The sequence below is a fragment of the Daphnia pulex genome, chromosome 5, assembly GCF_021134715.1.
Source record: "Daphnia pulex isolate KAP4 chromosome 5, ASM2113471v1".
In the NCBI taxonomy this organism is placed as follows: domain Eukaryota; kingdom Metazoa; phylum Arthropoda; class Branchiopoda; order Diplostraca; family Daphniidae; genus Daphnia; species Daphnia pulex.
In genome coordinates, this window is record NC_060021.1 from 1624625 (window position 1) to 1649406 (window position 24782).

General features: G+C 42.4%; 5 protein-coding genes across 5 annotated transcripts; 3 read left to right on the forward strand and 2 right to left on the reverse strand.

Moving 5' to 3' along the window:
• The first annotated feature begins 862 nt into the window (after positions 1 to 862).
• LOC124194954 (F-box only protein 28-like) lies at positions 863 to 3680 on the forward strand. Its single transcript, XM_046589362.1, has 7 exons — positions 863 to 1599; positions 1676 to 2113; positions 2178 to 2343; positions 2408 to 2490; positions 2555 to 2824; positions 2893 to 3079; positions 3142 to 3680. The coding sequence occupies exons 1-7, from the start codon at positions 1492 to 1494 to the stop codon at positions 3396 to 3398; spliced, it is 1509 nt and encodes a 502-aa protein (XP_046445318.1). The 5' UTR covers positions 863 to 1491; the 3' UTR covers positions 3399 to 3680.
• A 65-nt stretch (positions 3681 to 3745) lies between these two features.
• LOC124194953 (SEC14 domain and spectrin repeat-containing protein 1-like) lies at positions 3746 to 12479 on the reverse strand. Its single transcript, XM_046589361.1, has 14 exons — positions 12140 to 12479; positions 9344 to 9720; positions 8495 to 8687; positions 8220 to 8333; positions 7909 to 8095; positions 6819 to 7174; positions 6415 to 6606; positions 6108 to 6222; positions 5771 to 6015; positions 5592 to 5714; positions 5434 to 5520; positions 5090 to 5194; positions 4819 to 5003; positions 3746 to 4760 (listed from the first exon to the last, which is right to left on the reverse strand). The coding sequence occupies exons 2-14, from the start codon at positions 9682 to 9684 to the stop codon at positions 4055 to 4057; spliced, it is 2949 nt and encodes a 982-aa protein (XP_046445317.1). The 5' UTR covers positions 9685 to 9720; positions 12140 to 12479; the 3' UTR covers positions 3746 to 4054.
• Positions 12480 to 14789: 2310 nt separating this feature from the next.
• On the reverse strand, positions 14790 to 15882 carry LOC124194956 (RING finger protein 207-like). The gene is made up of 4 exons (XM_046589364.1): positions 15506 to 15882; positions 15277 to 15422; positions 15058 to 15204; positions 14790 to 14971 (listed from the first exon to the last, which is right to left on the reverse strand). The coding sequence occupies exons 1-4, from the start codon at positions 15650 to 15652 to the stop codon at positions 14938 to 14940; spliced, it is 474 nt and encodes a 157-aa protein (XP_046445320.1). The 5' UTR covers positions 15653 to 15882; the 3' UTR covers positions 14790 to 14937.
• A 973-nt stretch (positions 15883 to 16855) lies between these two features.
• LOC124193565 (translocon-associated protein subunit alpha-like) lies at positions 16856 to 18479 on the forward strand. Its single transcript, XM_046587459.1, has 6 exons — positions 16856 to 17131; positions 17195 to 17395; positions 17452 to 17711; positions 17902 to 18083; positions 18146 to 18237; positions 18314 to 18479. Exons 1-6 carry the CDS (start codon positions 17059 to 17061, stop codon positions 18385 to 18387), a joined length of 882 nt encoding a protein of 293 aa, XP_046443415.1. The 5' UTR covers positions 16856 to 17058; the 3' UTR covers positions 18388 to 18479.
• Positions 18480 to 22501: 4022 nt separating this feature from the next.
• LOC124193577 (cuticle protein 18.7-like) lies at positions 22502 to 23356 on the forward strand. Its single transcript, XM_046587476.1, has 2 exons — positions 22502 to 22567; positions 22661 to 23356. Exons 1-2 carry the CDS (start codon positions 22556 to 22558, stop codon positions 23249 to 23251), a joined length of 603 nt encoding a protein of 200 aa, XP_046443432.1. The 5' UTR covers positions 22502 to 22555; the 3' UTR covers positions 23252 to 23356.
• Positions 23357 to 24782: the final 1426 nt, after the last annotated feature.

Genomic DNA, 24782 nt, shown 5'->3' on the forward strand with positions numbered 1-24782 from the left:
TTCTCACGTCACAGGTAACGCGACCCGCCGAATAAACGACCATACACCTTTTGCTTCAGGACGGAGCTCATCTCCGAAAAGGTGTACCGGTACGCAAATTTCATTTGGCATCTCATTTTTTGACGTAATTTGCTGATGGACTTTGTGTAACAAAAGAGCGGAAAAGATGAACTTGGCCGTCTACCTGGTCAACATCAACGGAGGCGACGCTTTCTCCGTTGTCAAAATCTCGACCAACGTCGTCTCCGCACTGGCCGTCATCCAGGCCAATCTCGCCGCCGTTGCAACAGCCGCCATCGGCGAAGCCGCTCCAGGTGTCTAATTCATCAACCGTCGATTTGCTCGGCCGAGTTCTGCTACCCGACTAGACTACCGACTCAACCGACGCCACCGATCAAATCTCCCGTAAGTTGTTAAACCGATGGCCAATTTTAATTAGAAAAATCGTATCTGGGGCGCATAGACAATGTTCTCTTATAATCATGTTTCTCTGTGTCGTGTTTATTTCCTAATGAAAATTGCCGTGTTATTTTTCGTGTGTGTAATCATTTTCTTGTATTTGGGTTTCATGGGGGATTGTTTTGTTTTTTTAATAAAAATCATTTTCAGTGAATCAGTTTTGTATCGCCAGTAAAATTCCGAGGCTTTGTATCGTGGCGTCAATAATGACTGCTGTCGGGAGTGGGAATTTGAGTAACAGGTAACGACTGAGTCGTGTCGAGCAACTATTGCATCCGCTCCGGATCATTGGCCGGTAGGCCGAACAAGGTCAATTATGCGCGACCCAACTGTTCCATTCCAAAGGCAACGGGATCAACACCTAGGACATGATGATCCTCTTCATCAGACAGTACACCATATGCTAGATGTGGTGGATAAGATGGCTGGTTTCTTACTAGCACTTTTGCTCTCATTCCATTGTGGCTGGAAGTGACGTGGAATTGGCTTGGCATCTGGGAACTTTCTTGATGGGTTTCACTCCTTGTGCTAATAGCCCCACATCGAGACCAGGTATCATGACTCCGCTTAATAAATTGAGGCTGTCCGTCTCCGCCTTCTGCTTCCGCCTTCGATTCATCTGGACAGGAAACCAAATTCCGACAAAGTTTTGAAAATGAATGAAGAAATGAAAAAGAGAAGTTCCGTTAATTTTTTATTTCAATCTTCTAATTAAAAAAACCTATTGCATTCAAGGTATTCATGGTCAAAACACAAAACTCAAATAGACCAGCCATAAGGTGTGCGAAACTTGAAGTCTCGAACAATCGAAACTCTAAACAAAATTTGTATTGTTTGTTGTTGATGGCGAGTGCCGAGTTGGCGACCATTGTCGTCTGCTACCTAGACGTTTACACCCCGACGTTTCGCACCCACCGATTTTGCAGTTTAGGCGTTTCGCGTTTCGCTTTCGCAGTTTATAGGGACGCCCCACGGGCCACGATATACACCGGCCATAGACTGACCTGACACCGGCCCAGCTCTGCTAAAACCATGTCTCCTATAACAAAAGGAAATCAAAGAAAAGAGGCTCTGGTTACTAAAACTAGAACTCAATCTCCACGTAAAACCTTAATAAGGAAGCAACCTCAACGAAAGAAAGTATGTCAACGATAACATCGTATAACGTTTTTGATTTTAGTCAGAATTTAGTTATGGTTTCCTTTTTGTTTAACAGGATAAATTCGAAATTGATATTCATGGTCCTGAATTTCAACCGATTGTTGTCTTGGCCAGACTTTTACCTGAACAAATATTGTTACTCACAGGAAATAAATGCGAGAAGTTAGACTTAGCTGAAACTCACCCCAATAAAAGTGCAGGTCATCCCAACAGGCAACATTTCCAACAGGCAAAATCATATAAAAAAAATACTGATCTCTGTACACATAATACGAAGTTGCAGAGGCCTAAAGAAGGTGCAATAGACTTGGCAAGTTCAGCTTTAGAATTTGAAGAGAAAGTTGGTGTCAAGTTGGACAATCGTAAAACAAATTCGCAGGGACATGCTTCCTCTAGTGATGATAAAAAGATCACCCTGTTATCACTCAATGATGATGTTTTCCTAGAAATACTCTCATATATGTCTTATGATGAAATTGCCAAGTTGAGACTGGTATGAAATTGATTGTTTGTCAATTTTACCTCCAAATACTTAAATTCTGTTTTTGTTTTTCTAGGTTGGGCGTCACTTCAATGAAGTGTGCCAAAAAATTTTGAATAAAGGCTTCTTATCTGTTCAACGATATCACAGTCGTTGTCTCAAAGAGATGAAAGCCAAGTTACCAAGAAGGGAATCAGAAAGAAGACTTCATCCTCTTGCAAATCATATTGATATTTTAAAAGGTACAACTAATTTTGTTTTGTCCATTTCAATTTTCTTAACAATGAAAATCTTATCGTTTACTAGGTATTGAAACACGCCTGTCTCACTTGTCAACGACATATTACAAATATACGGTGGCTGGAATGTTCTGTTTCATTCCGGGAAAAGTAAGTCTTTTGATTGTACCTTTCCATTACTATTAGATATTAAAACAATATGTAAATTCACTAGGTACTAGATGAATGCTACAGAGTGCTCAGGGAAGTTGTGGTGAACAAAAATCCCCCAATGTCATACGAACTGTTGCAAGAGCTCAGAGACATTTCATCCATGGCAGTGGAGCATTTCAAGGAACACATTGATCCCACCATGAAGCGAATCCAGATGATCAACAACGCCATCCGCAACAATTCGTCTCGTTTCATTCGCTGCGTCGCCGATGCCGACGACAGCTTATTGATCAACAGCCAGAAAAGGCAGATCGTCGATCTCAAAACTAAGGTAATCATTGTGGAATGGAGTTTTAAAAACATTATGAAATTCGGTGCTCATTTCATTGTCCCGTCTAGGTGAATGAGAATGGCAGGAAAATTGCTGATCAAGACCGAAAAATTGCTGAACAAGACAGACTTCTCAGCGAGTACAGCAGAAAGCTTATCCAGCTGGAACAGAAAATGAGCAACAGCGAGACTGTGGGTGTCCACGTTCAGCCGGTGGCAACTCCGCCTCCAAGTAGTCGCAAGCGCCAGATGAAAGGTGAATTCACAAATTTGTGGCCATTTTATTTGATTTGACTGAAATATTTCAATTTTTTCAAGTTGAGAGGACCATCGCCGAAGGAATTCCTACCGCCAAGCGCAAAAAAGCGGAGAAAACCACCGCCACCAAAGAATCGCCGGTCGTCGTCAAGCGCAAAGTTCCCTCGTCTGCTCAGTCAAAGTCTGCTCCTCCGATCGTGGTGCCCAAAATTATTAAGTCCGCTCCGGTCGTCAAGCGTGAAATTATTCGGGCCATCAAACGAGAAAAGTCTGCCGCCACAAATTTCACCATGGCACTGCGCAACCAGAAGAATTAGAAATTCAAACCAAAATGGCGCCAAAAAAATATTTTTTTTTTCATCGTGTGATTAATTTTCAATTCGATTTCACAACCTTTTCAGTTATTTTTTTTTTCTTTTGCGAAATTTTGGGAGTACGTACCCAATCCCCACCAAGTTCATTTTCTGTTAGCGTTATTTAAGGTTTTCTCCGTGATCTGTTCGTCAAACAAAATGTGTGTGTACAACGGAATGTTGTGTGTTAAAACCGTACTAAACCTGAAACTTAGCGTCGTGGAAAATAGAGTGTCAATAAATCAATTCCTTTTTGTTTCCTAAAATCATTTCACCCGTAAACCAAGTCGATTTGAGACATTTTGTCCCAGTTCGTAGAATAATATAATTTATTCTCTGATTCTCTGCAGGAATGAAACGTTGGCAATTCAGTTAGTGCGGTGTGTGTGTGTTGTTACAAAAAAAAAAGAACAAATGAAACGTCAAAAAATTAACTAGACAAAATAATAAAAAAAAAAACGAAAAAAAAAATATTAATGAACAGAATGAATGAAGCGGCCATCATATAATAGAGACTCTGGGTGATATGCAAAAAGAAAAAATGTGATTTTGTTTCATTTGAATTGTGTTCAATAATTTTTGTTTTTTTCTTTTCTCTGTAGAATTCTTTGAATTTTAATTTAAAAGAGCGAATCGCAAGAGGCAGATCTGGCGTAGCAGATGCTACTACGGAACCGGGACCCGCCCAGCAAATCGTCCATCTTGTTGACGGGCTTGTCGACACCGACACCGGCGTCGACCCCGGTGGTCGGGGCCGGTTCGTCCGGTTTGACGAAGAGTTTGCCGGAGCCACCACCGGAACCACCGCCGTTGTAGACTCGAAGTCCAGTGCCGAATCCGCTGTCCTCGGACGAGTTGGGCGAGAGGCCGCCGATGGATCCGCCGGATGTGGAGGAGCCGACGCCGGAGGAAGGCGTGCACGTTTGGAGGAAGAGTTTGGACGGCGTCGGCGTGAAATTGACGTAGTCGCGGAAGTCGTCCATCGGCTTCATGTCCAGCTGCTCCAGCGTTTTGGAGACGACGGTGCGGCCGGGACTGAGGCTGTTCCAGCTGCAGTTGGACGAAGCCGACTGGTAGCACGACAACTTGCTGGCGTCGTCGTCTTTGGGGCTGGACTCGTGACACAGGCTTTCCGTCTCCTCGAATCCAACTTCGACGTCGATCTCCTCCATGTCGAAGACGCTGTCGTCCATGATGTAGGCGTCGACGTACGAGTCGGCGTTGTTGCCCAGGGCCACGTCCAGACGGTGGGCCAGGTCCGTCACGTTGCCAATCCTCTCGCTGATGACCTGGACGGCCTGTTGGTTCTCCGGACAGCCGTCAAACCTGTTAATTTCCATTTAATTTGTATTTTAGTATTTTAAAATTATATTCAATTCAATACCCTTCTCCCGGCAATAGAGGCTCGAGGATTTTGCGTTGGAGCAGCCGGCCGAGACGGACAGTCCGTCCGAGAGTGCGGAAGACTTGCTCGGCTTCCGGCGCTAGAGATTCACCGCCTGTCCCGTTTTCTTTCGCCCATTTTGTTTGATTCTCAGAGTTGACCAGATCGTTCAGATCGGCTTCGTGCTGGACATTTTGAAATGAAACCGAAATTAAGTTAATCGATTTAACTCGATTTCAAACGAGTAGATCTTTGGTCAGTTGTATAGTACCTGTGCTATGTCGCGATAAAACAGTCCAGCAACTCTGAGGCGGGTCATCTGTTCCCGGATGGCGGCCAAGAGTCGGTTCCAGACGGAGCCGAGCATGGCGGCCAGCTACAATCAATATTCACATACATTAGGTATTCCAACTCGTCTAATGACACAATCTATCTGGCCGCCCACATTCGTATGCGGCCGGCAGGCCGCCCACATTCATGTCGTTTAAGTGAAAGTGGGCTGGCTGTGGGCGGGCCCATGTTCACTTACATGAATGTGGGCGGCCTGCCGGCCGCATACGAATGTGGGCGGCCTGCCGGCCGCATACGAATGTGGGAAACGATATGGAACGATACCTGGCGATTGCGGTCCGGCGACAAACTGGCCGAGCGACGCAAGACAAGAGCGGCCATCAGTAAACCCATGCCGTACTCATAAGCTCCCTGTATTCCATTTAACAATCAATCAATTCATTCAGGTTAAAAAAAATGACTGGACAACGTCATCAACTCACCCTGGCCGTCTCCTGGAATTTGGATTGTTGCTGTTTGAGCACTTGGACTTCACTCTGGTTACATCCCACACGACCTCTGGACGTTTTCATGACATTGCACAAATCACCAAGCCACGCCAGAGCCTTTAATTCAATTCCATTTAATTTAATCCAATTGAATTTGATTTATTTATTCGTACCTGTTGGGAGTCTCTTTCGCAGGTGGAAATTTCAATGATCCTCCTCAGCCGGAGTCGCTCCATGCTCCAGGCGTGCTGCAGACGGCCCTGGCCGTCTTGTACCCTCCGCAGGAAGAACTGGACGTGCTGCCTCTCGCGTCGGTGGTCGTATCCCTGCAGTTCCCGGCCGACGGCGTCTCGCGGCGGCAGAACCAACAGGTCCAGCAACCGCTGGGCTTCCGACTCCACTTCGCCGCACAGGCCGTCTAAAAATAATTCCCAAACGAATTTTCGTTTCAAAATTCAATAGCCAAAAAAAAAGAGGACAAAATGCGATGAGTCAAATGTCTCAAATTACCGATCGATTGCTGGAACTCGTCCAGCATGTTCATGGCACCTTCGGCTTTGCTGGGATCCTCGCCCACTTCCGACGACTGAACGGCCCGCAAAGCGTCGGCCAATTTGACGTGAAACTGTGTATGGTAAAACATAATAACGTTCATCATTTATCCATCATCATTCAACGTCTAAATGGAGGCCACGGTATATATAATCACATGGCCGTTTAAGTATTTAAACGATTCCCGGCACGAGAAGAGTCATTAAAAAAGAATCATTTCAATCAATTAAGGTGGTGATGACGCCATGGATGAAACAACGTGTACCTCGGCTAGAAGGCGGTGGAATTTGTAGGACGTGATGAGGACGCGTCGGCGTCGTTCCAGCAGACCGGCGAACGTCCGGCACACGGAATCCATGAAGCTCCGCCTCGGCTTGATGTCGCTGGGCAGGATGCAGCGCGACCGGAAGAGGAAACCCAATCGGTGACGCACTTCCGCGTATTTGGCATAAGTGTCCTATTTAAAAAAAAATAATTTTAAATCATGTCCAGCACAAGCACAATAACGCAAATTCATCATTAAAAGCGCTGGTCCAGCAGGATTGTTTTTATTGGACGGGAAATCATCATCATCAGCTAAATGGGCGTTGTTGTTGTTTTTTGATTTACAACTTCCGGTGATGAAAATGATTTCCCGTCCGGGTGGTTGCGGATGCCGGGCAAACTTACGCGACATTTGAGCTCGAGGTGTTCCAGCTCCTGCTGGAGGACGAGGACCGAGTCGGGATCCTGGCCGATTCCGCGCAGGATCAACTGGCGTAGGAGATCGGCGCCCGGGCCGAGGACCCAACCGGTGACGGCCTCGACGCCGGCCTCCAGCCGGCGGATTTCACGGGCGTGCTGGATACCGCACTGGAGCTCGGCGTAGAGCTGCTCGGCCTCGCCCACTCGCCCGCGTATGCCGGCCAGGGCCTCCTGCACCAGCCGCTGGCACTGGGTGGTGTACTCGGTCACGGATCCGTCGGTTCGGGCCAGCCGGAAACCCGACTCCTCGTCCGTCTCCAGTTGTTTGTAAAGTTTCCTCCCTGCGGTGATGCCCATCATCCCAAAAAAAAAAAAATTAGAAAAAGAAATTAGCGGTAAAATTCAAAAAATTCAAACATTCAAAAAAACAAAGGACCAATCATCCCATCCGCGCTGGATTGGGGTCACCAATTTTCGTATCCGTCTATACGGGGACGACGAAACTTTCACCCAAAAAAAAGGGGGAAATAATTTGAAAATAACCCACACACACTCACACAAGTTCAAATGGATCATATTTTTTCGGTTTGAGTGTCGAGTTATGTAGGACGTTTTGGACACTCATAATTATATACAGATAACAAGTCAAAAGGTTTTCATTTTAAAATAAAATAAAAAAATCTTTTTTTTCTAATCCCCCAACCAACCACTTGACGGGTGCGTGCCTATAATGACAGCGCAATGAATAGCTCTCGCGTCCGGGAACGCGACGGCCCAGGAGAAAGTAGGTCTCATTCTTTTCCCTGACGCAACTTTATTTTTATAGGTATACGTAACATTCCATATTATATATTTTTTTGTTTTCTTTCTAACATTGAAAAAAATAAAGGACTAAAAGGTATTTTTTTTCTTTGATATCATGAAGAAGAGACGGGCGGAGAAAGCGCGGGCCGGGCCGTAATTTTTCCTTTTTTTTTTTTTGTTAAATTCTTGACAGATTTACGACGGATGGAAGAAAAGAAAAAACATAAGCGGTAGGAATGCGTGAGAAGAAAAAGAAAGGAGCGTGATTCACCGTTTTGTTCGACTTTGCGGACGTTGGCGAGGCAGTTGCGGTAGAGCGTGCCCAGCGAGACCATCCAATCGATCATGCGGAAGCCGCCGTCGCTCTTCTGCAGCTCGCAGCCGCGCTCCAACTGGCCCCGCACTTCCGACAAGTTGGCAAGAATCATCTGCGACCGCTTGCCGAATGTTTCCATCCTCTGCAAAATTTTATTAAAAATTAAATAATAAAAAAAGGTCGTCAGTTTCTTTGAATTAAACAAACAAACAGGAAATGACTGGGCAAATAATTATTCTCGACTGAGAGTTTCGGGTTACACGTACCAGTCGGTTCTTGACCCACTGCTTGTGCTGGTAGGGAAGCTGGCCGCCCAGCTCTTCTGGCAATTGATCCAGATCGACAAACTTGTGGAGTTTGGACAAGGACATGTACTGGATCTATTCAAAGGTCGAATGTTTCAATCAATTCACAAATTTCAAAGATTTCGTGTGGTTGTTGTTGTTGTTATATTGTAGAGAGAGATAAAGGATATGAAGTCATAACGACGCTTTAGGCTCTTTTTCTCTCAGTTCAGTCGAACTATTCAACTGTATATTACCTTGCAATCCTGGCGGCTTTTCACGCACTCGACGTGCTGCTTTTCCCAGAAAGGTTCCGGCTTGAGGGCCCAGACGGCGGCCAGGTGGTTGGCCAGCGTGATTTGCACCTGCTCTGTCGAGGCTCTCAGCAGGCGCCAGCAGCCCTGGCGGGCGTCCATGAGCACGACGACACTCTTGCTCGCCGACGATCCCCTGCAATCACGAAGATATTAGGCCCATGTGGGAAAATATTCGATAAGTCAATTTTCATATTGGGGAATACATTTTTTAAAAACATTTTTTTTTCCCGCTGAAAAAAAATTTCAAATTCAAAAATGTTTAAATTTTATTTTAAACTGGAAAATGATTACGCCATATAGCCTGAAACGCTAAAGGTCGTTGGAATGTCTGTAAAGCGCTTCCAGTGCTTTGATTCAGTTGTTTTTTTGTTTTTTCGATTCTCAAAAGAAAAAGGAGGACGCGCTAGATTCGAATTTGTCAGATTGCCAGAAATGGAATTGAACGAACAAGTTTTTGAGGTTATTTGAAACACACAAAAAAAAACCCCGTCCAGTATCAATCACTACACATTAACCAAAAAAAAAAGAAGCTAATCCAAACCGATAAAACAAAAGGCTAGCCACACCAGCAGCAGCGGTCTCTCTACCTGCTCTCTCGCTCAACGTGAGAAATGATCATTTTAGTTTTTTTTCAAAATTCAAAATAATAAAAACCCGTTTGTTGGGTTGACATGAATTCCATCGGAAGTCTCTGATTTCATTTGTTTTTATCTGGAACTGATTTCACATAGAAAGAAGAAGAAGAGAAAAAAGGAATCAAAAGTAGAACGCGGACGATGATTTCCTTACAGAGCGATGGGTAGTAAGTAACGGAGGACTCGGTCGAGATCTTGGCATCGTTCCTCTTCTCCGCGGGTCATGAGCCGCGAATCGGAATCGAACGAGTCGTTCAATTCGCGGCTGCTGGTCTGGTGGTGCTGCTGGTGGTGGTGATGGTGTGAGCGGCTGTTATTATTGCTGCCGGTCGCTTGTGAAGAAGAAGATCCCACGGCGGCTGATGCTCCGCACAATCCGGCTGGAGGCGGATCGATTGGCACGACAATTAACGACTGACCCGAGCGATCCCGACCGCCCGGCAGGTACGCCACCCGCCGCTTCAACTCCGATTCGATATCTCGCGTCGTCGCCATTTCCTTTTTGAAAAACAAAATTCTTCTTCCGTGACCCTATTTTGTTTTCCAGTGGAATAAATTTAAAAATAAAAATGTTTAAATCAGAATTTATAATGACTTAATTTTTATTTTTCTAAAAAAAAAAAAAATAGGAGAAATTGCGGACAGGGGGGTACATAAAATCCAACAACAACAACAACAACATGGAGTTGTAGTTCCGCCATAAAAGGGAGGGATCGATACGTCTCAACATTTTATGATGACCGGATCTCATCTTTTTCCAACGGGCAATATAATAAAAATATAGAGGACACGTACGACTTATATATTTATTGATGTGACACAGTGCGCCGCGCCGGGCTCTCTGGAAAATCGTACGGGAATTTATTGATAGGAATTTCCAGCTACACTCAAAACTTCTCCCAGGAAATGACTGGGCGGGAATGTATATTTCCAACACTCGGTTGTCGCATTTAGCCTCTAATAGAGTGAACTGGCCATATAGGAGGGAGGGGGGGGGCCTATACATTTGTATAATATAGGGATATCCCTACAATGATGGAATGAATAAGGTGTATGATAGAGATGATTAGATTTATTGTAAATTATATCTTGATATATAGAAAAGATTCCGGCGGGGGTCTCTATAACTGCTGGAAGCCATCGGTTCCGTTGAGCGCCCGATGGGGGGATGAAAAGAAACTGCTGGGCATTATATCTAAAATGAATGATGAGCTTTTCTACCAAGCAGAGGGGAAAACAGCTGTAGGGCAGAAGGAAAATGGGGGGTTCCGATATTATATAGACAGTCTCAGCAGCACAGCTGCCATCCGTACATGGACCGCATCTTCTTTCTTTTTCCAGCAGTGTGGCTCTGCTTATAACTTATTACCAAGAGGAAAGAAAGAAAACACCTGAGGCCACCTGAAGCAAATAAGAGCCGCCCGGTCTTGACCGTTGAGACTATCTGCTGCTGCTGACCGTTTGTTGTTGTTGTTGTTCCTGTTAGAAAACTCACAGCGCTCAGCTTTAAATTCTGAATAAATAAATGAGTTTCATTTCCTTTCGGGCTGATTAGTTGTTACATTGTTGACTATATGGGCTAAATACGGTTGTTTATTCTCTCTAGCTCTCCTCCTGCTGGGAAGGGCGAGAGACAGCCGATGGTTTTCCACAGTTCAGTAGTTCACCCCACACGTTAAGACCAAAAAATTGGCCAAGTGAAATTCCGTCTGTGTCATTGTCGCAACAACCAAAGACACACAAAAAAGAGAAGCTGAATTTCGGTATTATAATTTGCATATTACACAACGCGTATCAGAAACATGAACGAGCACGCGGGGTTTTAGGGGAAATCTTTTTTCTGTATAAGGCGAAGCCGGAACTGAAGTAGGCCAAACCTCTTGTGCGGGATATTGTATAGAAAAAGAGAGAGAGGTCATCTCTCTCTCTCTCTTTTTCTTACACAAGAGCGCGCCATCTGACCCCATTCCATTCTCTCAGCCTCCCGGAGCAAAGAAACAAAACAAAACAACAACGTCAATTTGTTACACGTTTCTTTTTCCTACATCGACTGTATATAAAAGAAGATCCAAATCGGGATTTGAATTTTATTAGTCGTTCCAATCCTTTTTCTTTTTTTCGTTTCCTTTTGATTCACATGTGACAGATGATCGACCCCGATGAGAGTTAACCGCGACCACTCGATGTCACGCCATTGTCGTGAATTGGTTCCACATCGAAATTTTTAATAAGTGGATGGAGGAATTGGCGCTGATTGGCCGAAATAGTTGAGACGTTGTGTCCATTGAAAAAATGAAGAAAGACAAAATATGCAAAACCCGTTTCGTAATAATAAAAATAATAATAATAATATGACGAGATGATGATCACGACGTTATATGTGTAGGTATTTGGCGCCATCGGTGCCGCCGGGTCAGAGTACCGCTAGACGCAACACTTCACTTTATATTTCTCGTGCGATTTTGTTTCTTTTTCAGAGCTCTCGGAGAAGATTTTCTTCTTAACTTTCGAATGGCGGAAATGGAAAAAATAATAAAAAAACTTGGCCATTTCGAAACGGTCGACTTGATTGGCTGAAACGACTTGAACAACCAAACCAAAAAACCCTCATGAAATGTTCGCACCGAAACCTGCGGCATATACTACTACTCATCCCGCTGCTGCAGTTGTTGTTGTTATTACAAACCAGAATAAGAAAAATTCAAAATCGAAAAAATCTATATTTACAGACAAAAATGAAGGAGCGAAACGGTCCGTGAACCGCGCCTGACGTTCAAGGTGTGCCGGGGGAAGAAAACAAAACAAAAAAAAACGCACGCGGAGGAATGTCGATTCATTTCGTGAGTCTTTTCTATTCTTTTCCCCTTTCGGTGTACATAATACGCAACCCGAAATAAAGAAAGAAGAAAGAAATTGGCGAGTATAGCGAAACCGCAGGTTTTGAACTTACCGGTTTAAAGAAAACAAAAACAAGCAGCTAGTTGAAAATAAGGTGTCGCTGATGGAGATTGGCGGCGGTGGTGGTGTGAATGACGTAAATGAGACAATTTGACGGGTTATCCATTGACCTTTGACATTTCGCTCGTTTGCAACTTCGTCTCGGCGGAAAAAATGAAATGACACGCAGGCGGTTTTTGTGTAGAGAATTGCCTTGACAGCGTTCGAGGAGGAGCAGCTGCTGCTGTGAGGTACCAAGACGAGCAGCACACCTGACGACCAAAGTGGAATAGACGAAACCCAACCGACCCGGACGACTAGCGCTCTCGGACTGAGGTTTTATAACTGGGAGAGACACTGTTTTCCTTTCGGTTCTCCCTTTTTATTTTTTTCCTATTTTCCCGCGAGAGTCCTCTCTATAGACGCACCACACGCAGTATACACACACACACACTAAAAATGTTAAAAACAAAAAAAAGAAAACCTGTTTTTTCTTTCATCTCGCATCTCTCTCGAAAACCCGCGGGCTTCTTTTTTTTTGAATAACTAACACACGACGAAAATATTTTTTTTAAATGGGGGAAGGTAAAAAGAAGAAGGAAAAAAAAAAACGGTCAACTTTTTTGAAACATAAAAATGTTTTTATAATTTTTTTTTATTTTATTTTTTTCAAATTTGAATTTGAAGTTTTTCTACCTCCCCTATAGCTGTCAGCGATGGGGAGAAGAAGAAGGGAAAAATAACTTGTCGACTTTCTATATAACCACAATCTAGACAATGGTGGGGTTCTTCTTCTCTCGGTGGGTGTATGTCTATGCCTCTCTCTACCCAACAAGATGACATAGACACCCCCCTTAATTTCTGGGTCGGCAGCTTGTATTCGGATTCACATTTTTACTTCCATTTTTCCATTCGTTTTTTTCCATTTCTTGCGGGTATTAGACGAGAAAGATTTTTTTTTCTCGGGGTGTATATAGTGCTCCATTGTTGTGCCTCCGAGTGTGTGTGTGTGTGTGTACACATGGTGAGTGGTCTATCCGATAAATTTTTACGATTATGACGACTACCAAACACTCTCGGCCCCGAAACAAAAATCGGACCCGGACTTTTCTTTTTAAAAAACCCATTCAACTCATCCGAGAGAAACCAGATTTCTACTTACACAGACATTCGAGAGTCGACAAAATTCTTCCTCCTCTCCCCAAAACATTTTTCTAATGATGTGCTGTGTGCTCCTTAAAAAAATAAATAAAAATTCAAAAATTTTTAAAAATCTAGTTAAAGAAAAGAATCAAGAAAGTGAAATGCGCCCAGTCAGAATATTATACACCAGAAGAGGTGACGCCAGACATATGGTTAATACCAACTTCTTTTTTCTACATGTACATACGAAAGAAAAGAATTAAAAAACGGTAGTTTATTATACCGTGTTTCTCTTTTTCCCCCCTTCATTTAACAATCTGAAAAAATATAACGAAAAAATAAAAACATTTCGGGAATGACCCGCTATTTCTTTCAACCGGGAAAATCAAGTCATTTGCCGTAAAATAAAATTAAAAAATAAATGTTTCAACTGTTTGTTTAATTGAATTCCGGCCAGAGCAAGTTGTTGTCGCGCTGGGTGTGCTGGACAAGCCGAGACACTTGTGGTATGTCGGGAAGAGGGGGAACATCAGCAGCCAATTATCAACACCCGAACGGGCAGCGCACAGCCGTGAAGGCCCCGAGAGGAACCCGAGAACCGGAATGGAGCGGAACGACACAAGCAGTGCGGACCAACGCGCTCGTCTCTATGCCATCACCCGAGTTATGCATATAACATCATTAACGCGCGCGCATGCAAAAATGGTCGTGGAAAAATATAAAATAAAATAAAAATACCCGGGAGGGACACTCGATTCTTTTTGTCTTCTCTGTTTCACTTTCGCTAGCGGCACATTCACAACTGGCCTAAAAGAACAAGAGTTATAAGTAGTAGATATGCCGTATGCAAATTTCCTTTTTTCTAGAGTCATGATGACGCCATGATTGCGCCGCTGCTGCCATCCATCCAGGTAAGGAGTCAAGCCAATGACACGATGGTTGACGCATAGGAGCCGTTTGGCGATTGGCCAGCCGCCCAGAGATATCCAACAGGAACTTGACGCTCTTAACGACTTCGACGGTCGATTACAACTGGAAAGATTTTGAAACGCGCATTCTTTTGGTGCGGGGGGAGTTTTTAAGCGCAATTAAAGTCTATTCTCGGTTGCCATATCCGTTGACCAGTGGTCACATTCCACCCAGGACTTTATTTTTCTATTTTACCTGGCCACCAATAATTCACCCGGTGGCATCCGCTTTCTACCTGGGCAAAGAGATATACGGGTCGTGTCTGATGGATGCCAGGGCCGTAGAGCTAGCTACTCACCCTCTCCAGTTACTCAAGGTCGAGCGCACCCACACCATCTCTATCTTCCTGGAGACCCTACAACAGCAAGAGGGAGAAGAACTACTAGTCAACATATTAGTCCTGTCCAGGCCCCTTTTTTCTTGGGTTGTTTTCTTCAATGCTTCCTCATCAAATAAACATGGTCAGACAACATGACCGGCCCCCCCTCCTAGTCTTCTCTTCCATTGTTTTCTATATTCTACCCTCGAAGGAACAATTAGGGAAAATTTGATTGTGGTGATAAATTTTTATTGAATCTGTAAAGGGCAGCAGATAAACACTCCTGCGCTAATATACGTACAGCCAGCCAATCCTCGGTATCTCCCTGAGTCATCTCTAAGCTCGCCCAATCTAGATGTGTGCTCGACACTCGTTTTCACTCAGTCCAGCGCCTCAAACAGGACAGAATCCGCCCTTGTTTCAGATATTTGAGAAAAACAACAAACAAACAAATCAACACAAATGTAAACACGATATTCTAATGAAGGGCTAAGACTAACCTCGATTCCTTCTCGTAAGCTCGTCGCAAAAGCTCGGTCTTCAACAGGTACATCCTGAACTCTTCACTGATGGAGTAAACCCTGTGGCTGCGAATCCTGCACACCTCAACAGCTCCCTCCTTGCAGTTGCCACAGAATATCAACGGTCTGCAAATTAAATTGGCATTCGATTAGAATGTTGAATTCCCACTCTGGCCATGAATCTATACAACAACTTACACAGCGTTGATGTGACACATTTTGAACAGCTGCTCCACTAACCTCGTTCTGTCTTCATCAGTGAAGATTTCTTCAGAACTACCACTGGGACAGAGAGTGATTTTGGTGCAGAAGGGACACTTAATCTTGCCATCCAAAATCCTGTTCTACAACCAGAGAAAAAAACAAAAACAAAAAATAAGTATAACAAATCAAATGAATAAAAAGGTTAGAAGAGAAAACAACCCACCTCTACACAGGATAAACACATGTGATGGTAACAATCCAAAAGTTTGGCTACATGTCGGTCACGGTCGTGGATTTCAAAACAAGCGTTGCAAAGAATTCGCTCGATTATTCGCCACTGTGGTGATGAGCTAGAAGAGCTGCTGGCCATTGCCGATGACTATTCCTTTCCACTATACGGCTCCTTGACGAATCATTGTCGTCAACTATATCGTTGTCCTTTATATACGTGGACGATGGCATCTTCCTTCCACTTCTCCGTTGTTTTTCGCAGAAATGCGAGCCAACAACTGGACTAATGCGACTTGGAACATTAGAACGCGAGTAAATCGTGAACTTCTGAGAACTGCCATGTTTCGTCTGCACAGCTTTTATCATAAAAGGGGTGAGAACGGATATTCAAGGACAAATCAAACACCCCATGGGCTTGTAAGAGATTATTCGCGCTCCTTTTTTAATTCTCCCGGGGATTCATCGAGCATTTTGACGACTAACCTTTTTTTTTTGTTTCAAACAAGTTTATGCAGGTGCAGGCAAAATGAATGACTCAACAATTCCTGTCAAAGTACTACCTTGGAAATGTCTGGCGAAAAAACTATCAATTAGAATACATTAGTACTCGTTGTCTTGCGCGTTATTCTACATTTGATCTGACATAGACATATCCAAGTTGAATTTGAAAAAAAAAAAAATCCTGAGAAAATGAATTGAATACACGGTGAATATTCCTTTCGTTAGATGGCGATACCATATTAAAATCACTGGAACTGGGTGACGTCACGGTGAATGACGTTTAGCGTTTTTCTTTACCTTTAAGGCTTTAACTTTAAATTTGTATTTTAGGCGCAGGAATAACAAAGAAAAAAATATTCACATATCACACGTAATTTGAAAATATTGCATGAGCAATGATCCGCTAAAATCTATAATTTTAAAAATGGCAATATTGAAATAAAATCCGGGACAGTTCCATAATGAATTTTGACAGGAGTTTTAAGACAAATTTTCAAATGATGTTTGTTTGTTGAAGACTATGCTTTTGGGGGAATGAATGATCTATCTTATCCTAGATTTAAGTATCCTAGTGCGGTGCGCAATCATAGCTTAAACTCGATTTAGGGAAATTCAGAAAGCGGCCATCCGTTACTTTTAAAAAATCGATTCTTAAGAATGGTTCAATCAAAATGTGTTTTATCTTTCTAAATGGAACCAAAAGCGTTTAAATTAAACTCTTTTAATAAATTTCAAATAACCTTTCCAATTAAAATCGCCAAATAGTTTGAATTTAATCGAAACAAATTGAAAAATGAATTGAAGAGAAGACGGAGAAAAAGATGTGACAACTCTGTGCCACATCACGAATGTTCATTCGGGTTTCGAGGCTGCGCTGGCCAATCCGAAGCTCGATATGCCAAGAGGTAAGCACAAGCCGGGCGAGCCTCATCACATGGACATACGGTGACGGGTCTCCTTTCAAAGTCTCCCAACTTTCCAACTCGTACATCTTTGGTTTTTCTCGTCGTAAAGAGTTAAGTTTTCTTGACCAATCACACGAAAATGTTGGGCCTACTTTCCAGGACGTGGATTCTACTTATTTCTTTGGCTCTACTCGCCACTTTGGCTCCAACAGGTTTGCTAGTTTTGATTGGATTAAGTGACATTTTACCATACTAATGAATTCAATATGTTACAGCACGATCGCCTTTCGCCTATGCCGAAGAAGATGAACTAGATAATGACGACGACGTTGCCGACACCACAGCTGATGATGTTAGTGTATCTGAAGAAGGAAGTAAAACCGATGATGATGACACTGATGATGGCAAACTGAGCGCCTCACCTGATGCTGAAACAACTATTCTCTTCACGAAGCCTGCTGGCGCTGCTAGTTCAGGTAACTGCTAAAAGTACACTTTAAAGAACATAAATTAACCAAGAAATTTTTTTTAGAGCTCCCTGCTGGCCAGATTGCTGAATTCCTTGTTGGATTTACCAACAAGGGAAACCAGGATATGGTCATCGAGACTGTTGAAGCCGCTTTCCACTACCCCATGGATCACACTTTCGTGATTCAGAACTTCTCAGCCATTCAATATTTCAAAGTCGTCAAACCCCAGCAGCAGGCTACTGTAGCCTACTCTTTCATCCCTGCTGAACCATTTGCAGGAAGACCTTTTGGTCTCTCAATCAACCTTGCCTACAGAGACACTGTAAGTTGATCACTTTGATTCTGATGAAACTAATTTGAAGCAACATTGATGAATAACCACTTGGTTGAGTAGCAAAATGAAAATTCTAATTATCAACTGTCCGAACCACTGAGTTGCTCAAACTTGAGACATTTTTATCTCCTTTGAAATCTTCTGTAGCCTTAAACTTGTTTTGTTTGTATCCCAACAGGAGGGCCGCACTTACAGTGAAGCCGTTTTCAACGAAACCATCAACATTGTCGAAGTTGACGAGGGTTTGGATGGTGAGACATTCTTCTTGTATCTGTTCTTGGCCGCCGGTGTAGTATTGCTCCTTGTGCTCGGCCAGCAAGCTCTTGCATCAATGGGTAAACGCCGCGGTGGTGGTTCAAGGTATGGGAAAATGTGGTTTTGCTTGTTTTTCCTACGGCATTAAAATTATAAATTCATTTTAGGTTGGAGACAGGAACGGCGCGCAACACTGGTTCCGTTTCCGACGATGGTATTGACTACGACTGGTTGCCACAGTCTACTATCAATGAACTTAGTAAGGAAACTTGATTATTTGAACAAAATGGGCAAATAAGCGCAAATAATAAAATGGCAAATTACTTTTTTCATAGATAAAAGCCCAAAGGGTAGTCCACGCCGCAGCCCCCGTCTGCGAAAGACCAAGGCTGGTTCAAGTTCTGATTGAGCGAAGAGAGGAAAGAGAATTAAAATATCTCGAGAAAACAACAGATGCATACATTTCCATGAGGAAAATAAAGTTGTTAAAAAGTGTGCTAATTCAGTTTTTTTTTACTCATTTACGACTAAAGTATAATTCTCACGATTGAAAAATTGACATACGTAGTTCTCATTTCCGAATTTTGTCTCCTTCGTGAACGCAATCGAGCGTAACTAGGATTTGGGGTTCAATCCTTGCTGACTGTTGTAGCATTTTAGTTTTGCGTCCAGACATGAACGAGCCCAATTACCTGTTTTGTTTCGTTATTTAAGCTAGATCTTGACTCGGAAGACGTTTAATAAATTTAACGAGATTATTTAAGATAACCTATGCTTGTACTTTTAGCAATATGATGACGGCAACGCCATCTATAGGTCTTAATGCGTACCCATCAAAAGCAAGACGTCTATCCTGTACTTCCTCGAAATATAGTTGCTGAAAACACTTTTCTTTTCCGAATCCAAGGGAAAATTTGATATGACCAGGGTGATGGAATAGTAGTACTCATGATTCACCCCTTCTGCCTTTAAACGGGGAATATTTATAATCAAGAGCGGTGGTCTGCCACCGTTACACCGAAAAGTATGAGGGAGAGCCGGAGAGGTGGTGTTGACCGAGTGTTTGCAATGTTAGACTAGTTCCTCTAATGTCTAATGCGGAAGACCAAGATAATGGAAGGGTTTTCAACCTTGCTGGAAGGCACAGAACCGCGCACCACACCAAAAGGAATGAAACTGTTTCGTATAATAATAAAAGTCCCGACATGTTGCGGAAAAAATCAATCCACTCTTCTCCCCCTTCCGCGCTCCAACAATTTTTAAGCGAATCGACTGAAACCTCAGTAGGTTTTAATCAACTAAACAATTTATATCTCAGGATTAATAGCTGATGATGGAATTGATATTAAATTGTCAATTAGGTCATTTTCAAATTGTGTTTGTTGAGGAAAATAATAAAATTAACTTTTCAAATCGACTTCTTTTTTTAAATCGTTTTAGCTAAAATTGGCAGCCTTACCTGCTTACTAATCGTCTTTGATATCAGGATTGGTATACATACAACGAGTACTATATGGACTGCCTCAATATATATATATTCTTAGCGAGGTCGAACGTCGACCGGCACCTTTGAACGAATTTCAACTGCAGTTCAAGTTCTTATAAAAAAACATTGCGAATTATCCTTTCAGGTAAAGGCGATTATTACGTATAGGAACAAACTAAACTATGTGAAGGTGAGCGCAATATCAGCCGGAGACTATAAATTGACTTTTTGCGGAATTGCAGTAGTTTCCAGCTCCGTATACGTGCGTCAGACATAAACTATACAACACCGTATTTTACGGTACCGAGTTGTACAGAGTATAGCCTATTATAACATACATAGGCTACATATATGGTAGTCTTAATATATTACAATAAAATGTCAGCATATGCGAGCATGTGTTCAGGCATTGCGAATAAACTTTGAAGGATCACAAAAAATTGTCTCTCAGATTGAAAGTATATTGTCTGTTGAATTTACAGAAAAATAAAAGGAGAGAAAATTGGTTATATAAGAGTATATAGTAAGAGTTATATAGTCAACAAACGTTTCATTTTTATTTGCCGACAGAAACACTGTTACCTTCGCCCAAGGCTAGGTTTCCCAATGGAGTCCCCACAGCTAATCCTATACCTAAACCAATGCCAAAACCACCTGAAATAAAATATTGACTGGAATTGATTTTTTATCTTGAATTTAATGCAGTTGTTAATGTTCAAATGAAAAATTATACCTGGCCCGGCGTTAGCGATTCCGGTGCCTGTTCCGAGAGAATGGTTCCCTACGACAGTTTGTCCGTTATCCATTCCAACAGCCTTCACGTGATGTTGGGGTCTTCCGAATGCACATCCCACCGTTGCGACAACCACCAAAAGCAAAATTGTCTATAAGAAAATGAGTAATAGTTTTCAATCAATCTGTAGCGTATACAGCAGTCTATAATAAGCCTTGTTTTACGTACCTTGTTCATGTTTAGAGTTATTAGATGGTTTTTCCTAGGGAAACACAACAGGTACTACTATAAAATACTAAAATACTAGGGAATGAACAGCCGCGAGAAATTGAGAACACCAGTTAATAGATTTGGTCAATGGGAGTATACCGTGTCACACAAGGGTGAAAATAGAGATTGAAGTGTATAATAAAATCGTTCCCCTTTATAAACGAATGTGTATGAAAAGAGTCGACCCCCGAACAGAGAAAATGTGCAACGCGCCAGGTGTGTCTATAATAGGTGTTGAATACCAATCTATTTAGTTGAGTTGGCAGTTCGGTCGTCAACCTATAAGTGGTATAAGTTGTATATAAAGTATAAAAAAGCTGTGCAGGTGCTGTGCTGTGACAATATAGCCTAGTTTAATATGACGCACCGTTCTATTACACAAAGTTCATTGCCCTTTGCCTTATTATATGTATACCCAACTGTTTTTGTTTTTTGGGGGGGTTTGGTTTTGTTTGTTTCATACTTACGTAGCCTACATAGAGTAGGGAAAATGCGCATAAGCTCTCGCTCTATTAATACTCAATATTTCAATTTTTCTTTCTGTTAAACCATCGAATATAAATGGGGACACCGCAAATAATGAAAAATGAATGAATGACATTCTGGGAAATCATTTGGTCCCTCCGTCATTGTCACATCGGCAGAGATGCTAAGTGCTGCATGCCATCAAATAAGATATTAATGCTGTTGCAATTAATACCTTGGTATGCAAACCAGAATTGTACAAGTTTGAGACTATAAGGAAATAACGTGAAGACATAAAACAATCGACTGTTATTTTTTTAAATGCTGTAGCTTGCATTCTCCCATGTTGCGCAATAAATAATTTTGAATTATGTATAGAAATTTTTCTGTTGTTTTGTGATGAATTGAAGATGCGTCTTTCGTATAAACTCAGCAGGCAGAAACTCTTTAAGTAAACACACCTCATCACACCACATCGCATGCCTATAGAATTTGGCGGAATCTGGTTATAACCTTTTTCCGCGCATACGACTACGAGTCGTAATACAATGAATAGTCGTAATACAATGAACGCATCCAATTAACTTCCTCAGACGAGACTCGAACTTGTAATTTTCAGACGTCAATACTGAAATCCTTATTAAATCGGCTCTTTATCCAGCATTTAGCTACATAGTATTGTATACTAATTAAGTATCTATGTAATAAAACAGACGTAAAATTTTAAAAAGCAAATAATATGTTACTGAACTAAATGCAACTTTTTTGTAGAACTCTAAATGCGAGTTTGCAGTACCGCGTTACCGATTTTGTATTAGGCACCGGTATTGACCTAGAAATGAAGGACGTATAACCAGCATCACCGTTGGTCACTTGGACCCTTCCTTAGAACTTTTTCGCGGCACACTGGCCCACAACCGACGCCGTTTGTCCTGTTGTAAGCTTTGATGACATGGCACATAGCTTACTCATTATCGTAGTTAACATATAAATTTTTTTATTGACTTTTCCACGGAATTTGTAATCAGTCATGTTTTCATACTTAAAATATATTGTTATTTTATACTAATCAATTAACCGAGGCGGGACTCGAACTCGCAATTTTCGGATGTCAACTACTCATAGAAGTCCGACGCCTTATCCATTAGGCCACACGGTCTTACTGAACACTTTATCCCGTCTCAAATGAATCGAAACCTTAATATTGAAACAAATAAAAAATTTCTGTACAACTATAAATGCGAGTTTCCAGTTACTGGTTTTTGTGTTAAGCACCGGTATTGACCTAGAAATGAAGGACATAACCGTCACTGTTGGTCACTTGAGCCCTTCCTACTTTTCTGCGGAAGCATCTAGAGCACAGCCACACCTTAACATGGAGAGAAAAAGTAAAATGAGGAAGACGTATATGACGTGTTTTCATTGCTACACGAGTTCGTCTTCCTATATAGTGCGGAAGACCAAGATAATTGAAAAGTTTTCAACCTTGCTGGAAGGCACAGAACCGCACACCACACCAAAAGGAACGAAACTGTTTCGTATAAAAGCTCCGACATGTTGCAAACCAAATCAGTTCACTCTTCTCCCTCTTCCGCGCTCAAACAATTTTTAAAGCGAATCGACATGAAGACCTCAGTAAGTTATTACAATCAACTATACAATTTATCATCTCAGGATTAATAGCTGATGATGGAATTGTTTGTCACATTTTCCCAACATTTTCCAAAGGTTGTCGTCGTCGTCTTGATGGCCTTTGCCGCCGTCTCTGCCCAGATCCCGGCCGGTTGGAACTACAATCCATTCCTTTACTACCCGTTCACCGCACAACCAGCGCCCGTCCAGGAAACGGCCGAAGTTGCCGCCGCCCGTGCCGCTCACTTGGCAGCCCACACATCCGCCGGAGGATCCAGCAGGGTGGTCGCCGTTCAACCTGTTCCTGTTGTTTGGGGACAACCAGCAGGTGCCGTTTTGGACACTCCCGAAGTTTGGGCCGCCAAAGTTGAACATTACCGCGCCCACTCGGCCGCCGCCGCTGCCAACGGAGTCGTCTCGACTCTTGCGCCTCTTCCGGTGGTCAGTTGGGGAGTCCCTCAACCCGTCCAGGAGACTCCCGAAGTGGCCGCAGCTCGTCGTGCTCATTTGGCAGCTCACGCTCACGCCACCGCCCGAGTAGCGAAAGTGGTGGTTCCCGTTCAGCCGCTTCCATCAGCGGTGGTCGTTGATGCTCCCCCTCAACCCGTTCAGGACACCCCTGAAGTTCACGCCGCTAGAATGGCCTTTTTCCGCGCCTTTCACGAAGCTGCCGTTCGATCTGGTTAAAGTGAATGCCCGCGCGTCGTGTGTAGATATTAAATTGTCATCAATTAGGTTATTTTCAAATTGTGTTTGTCGAGGATAATAATAAAAATTAAGTTTTCAAATTGACTTCTTTTTTTAAATCGTTTTAGCTGAAAAGGGCAGCCTTACCTGCTTACTAATCGTCGTTGATATCAGGATTGGTATTTACAATGAGGAAGATGGACTGCCTCAATATAAATTTTCTTAGCGAGGTCGAACTTCGTTGGGCTTTTTATCAAAAAAACATTATGAATTATTCCTTTCGGGTAAAGGCGATTGGGTACGTAGGAACAAACTATAATCTATGGGCGGGCGCATCAACGGTGATTAAATTGATTTAATGTAGCTAACCCAAGAAGATAATGTGGATGGAAATTCTTCTTCTTCTCGGTTCCTTGTTCGGTTCTATATACTTGAAAGGCATTGTGTTGCATGTTTCTTTTTATTATAACAATTTGCTGAGAACCTTAAATATTTAATCGTGGCGGAATTCGAATCCGCAATTTTCGGATGAGATCGGATGACAGCATGCACTATAAAGAAGTCCGACACCTTATATCCGATAGGCCACACTATCATTAATGATTTTATTATTTATCATTAGTTTATTTCTAAATTTATAAATAAGAGAACTATTAGTAAACTCGAGATTTTATTTTTATCCATGGTTGTATTTATTTTCGAAACGTAAAAATGAAAGTAAAGCGAAGCGAAATTTTATTATTCCAAATTGAATTCCCTGTTGTTGTTTTTTTCTTAGACCTTAGCCTTTGTCATTTCGGCTGTTTGGCTACAGGGTCGTACTCGTGTTGTTCGTTACTCATCGAGTCGGCCGATTCCTCGTCTTCATCTTCTTCAATTAAAATGTCATTCAATCGCAGTTTCAACAAATGGCCCAACCGGCGCAACCAAGCCGGGAAAAAACCATCCAATTTCACTCGAGCATAAAGGAGAAACATAACGTAGAAAATCAGAATAAATAGCGGAGCAGCGATGCCAGGATCCAGCAATAACTGAGTAGTTGGGCCCAATTGAATTCGCCGGTAGATGAGCAGAGCCAACGGTGAAGCCGCGGCAAATCTCAGTGCCATGTTGATCGATTCCTGATGTAAATGGTGTCCGGCCCGGCTGATGGCGTACATGTCTGTCATGATGGCCCTGTCGCTGAAGAAACGCAGGATGGAAAAGACGCCCGACACCAAACTTATCACCGGGAAGATCATGATGAAGAAACTCCGAGAAACTCGTCAGTGCGAAATTGCTGCCGTACTGACAAAGCCGGACGGCAAATCAATATTTGTGTGTTCAATCGCCATTATTTATTTAATAATAATTTTTATTCATAATTATTTCCGCTTGATATTCTAATTTGCATTTAATCAAACATTGTTCAAAGCAATGAATAAATATTTTTATGGATAATTTAATTAAGCTAACGATAAATTGAATAAGAGCCTATTGCATGATGTTATCTCGATCATGTCTTTCCGATCCGATCATCACAGCTATCGAT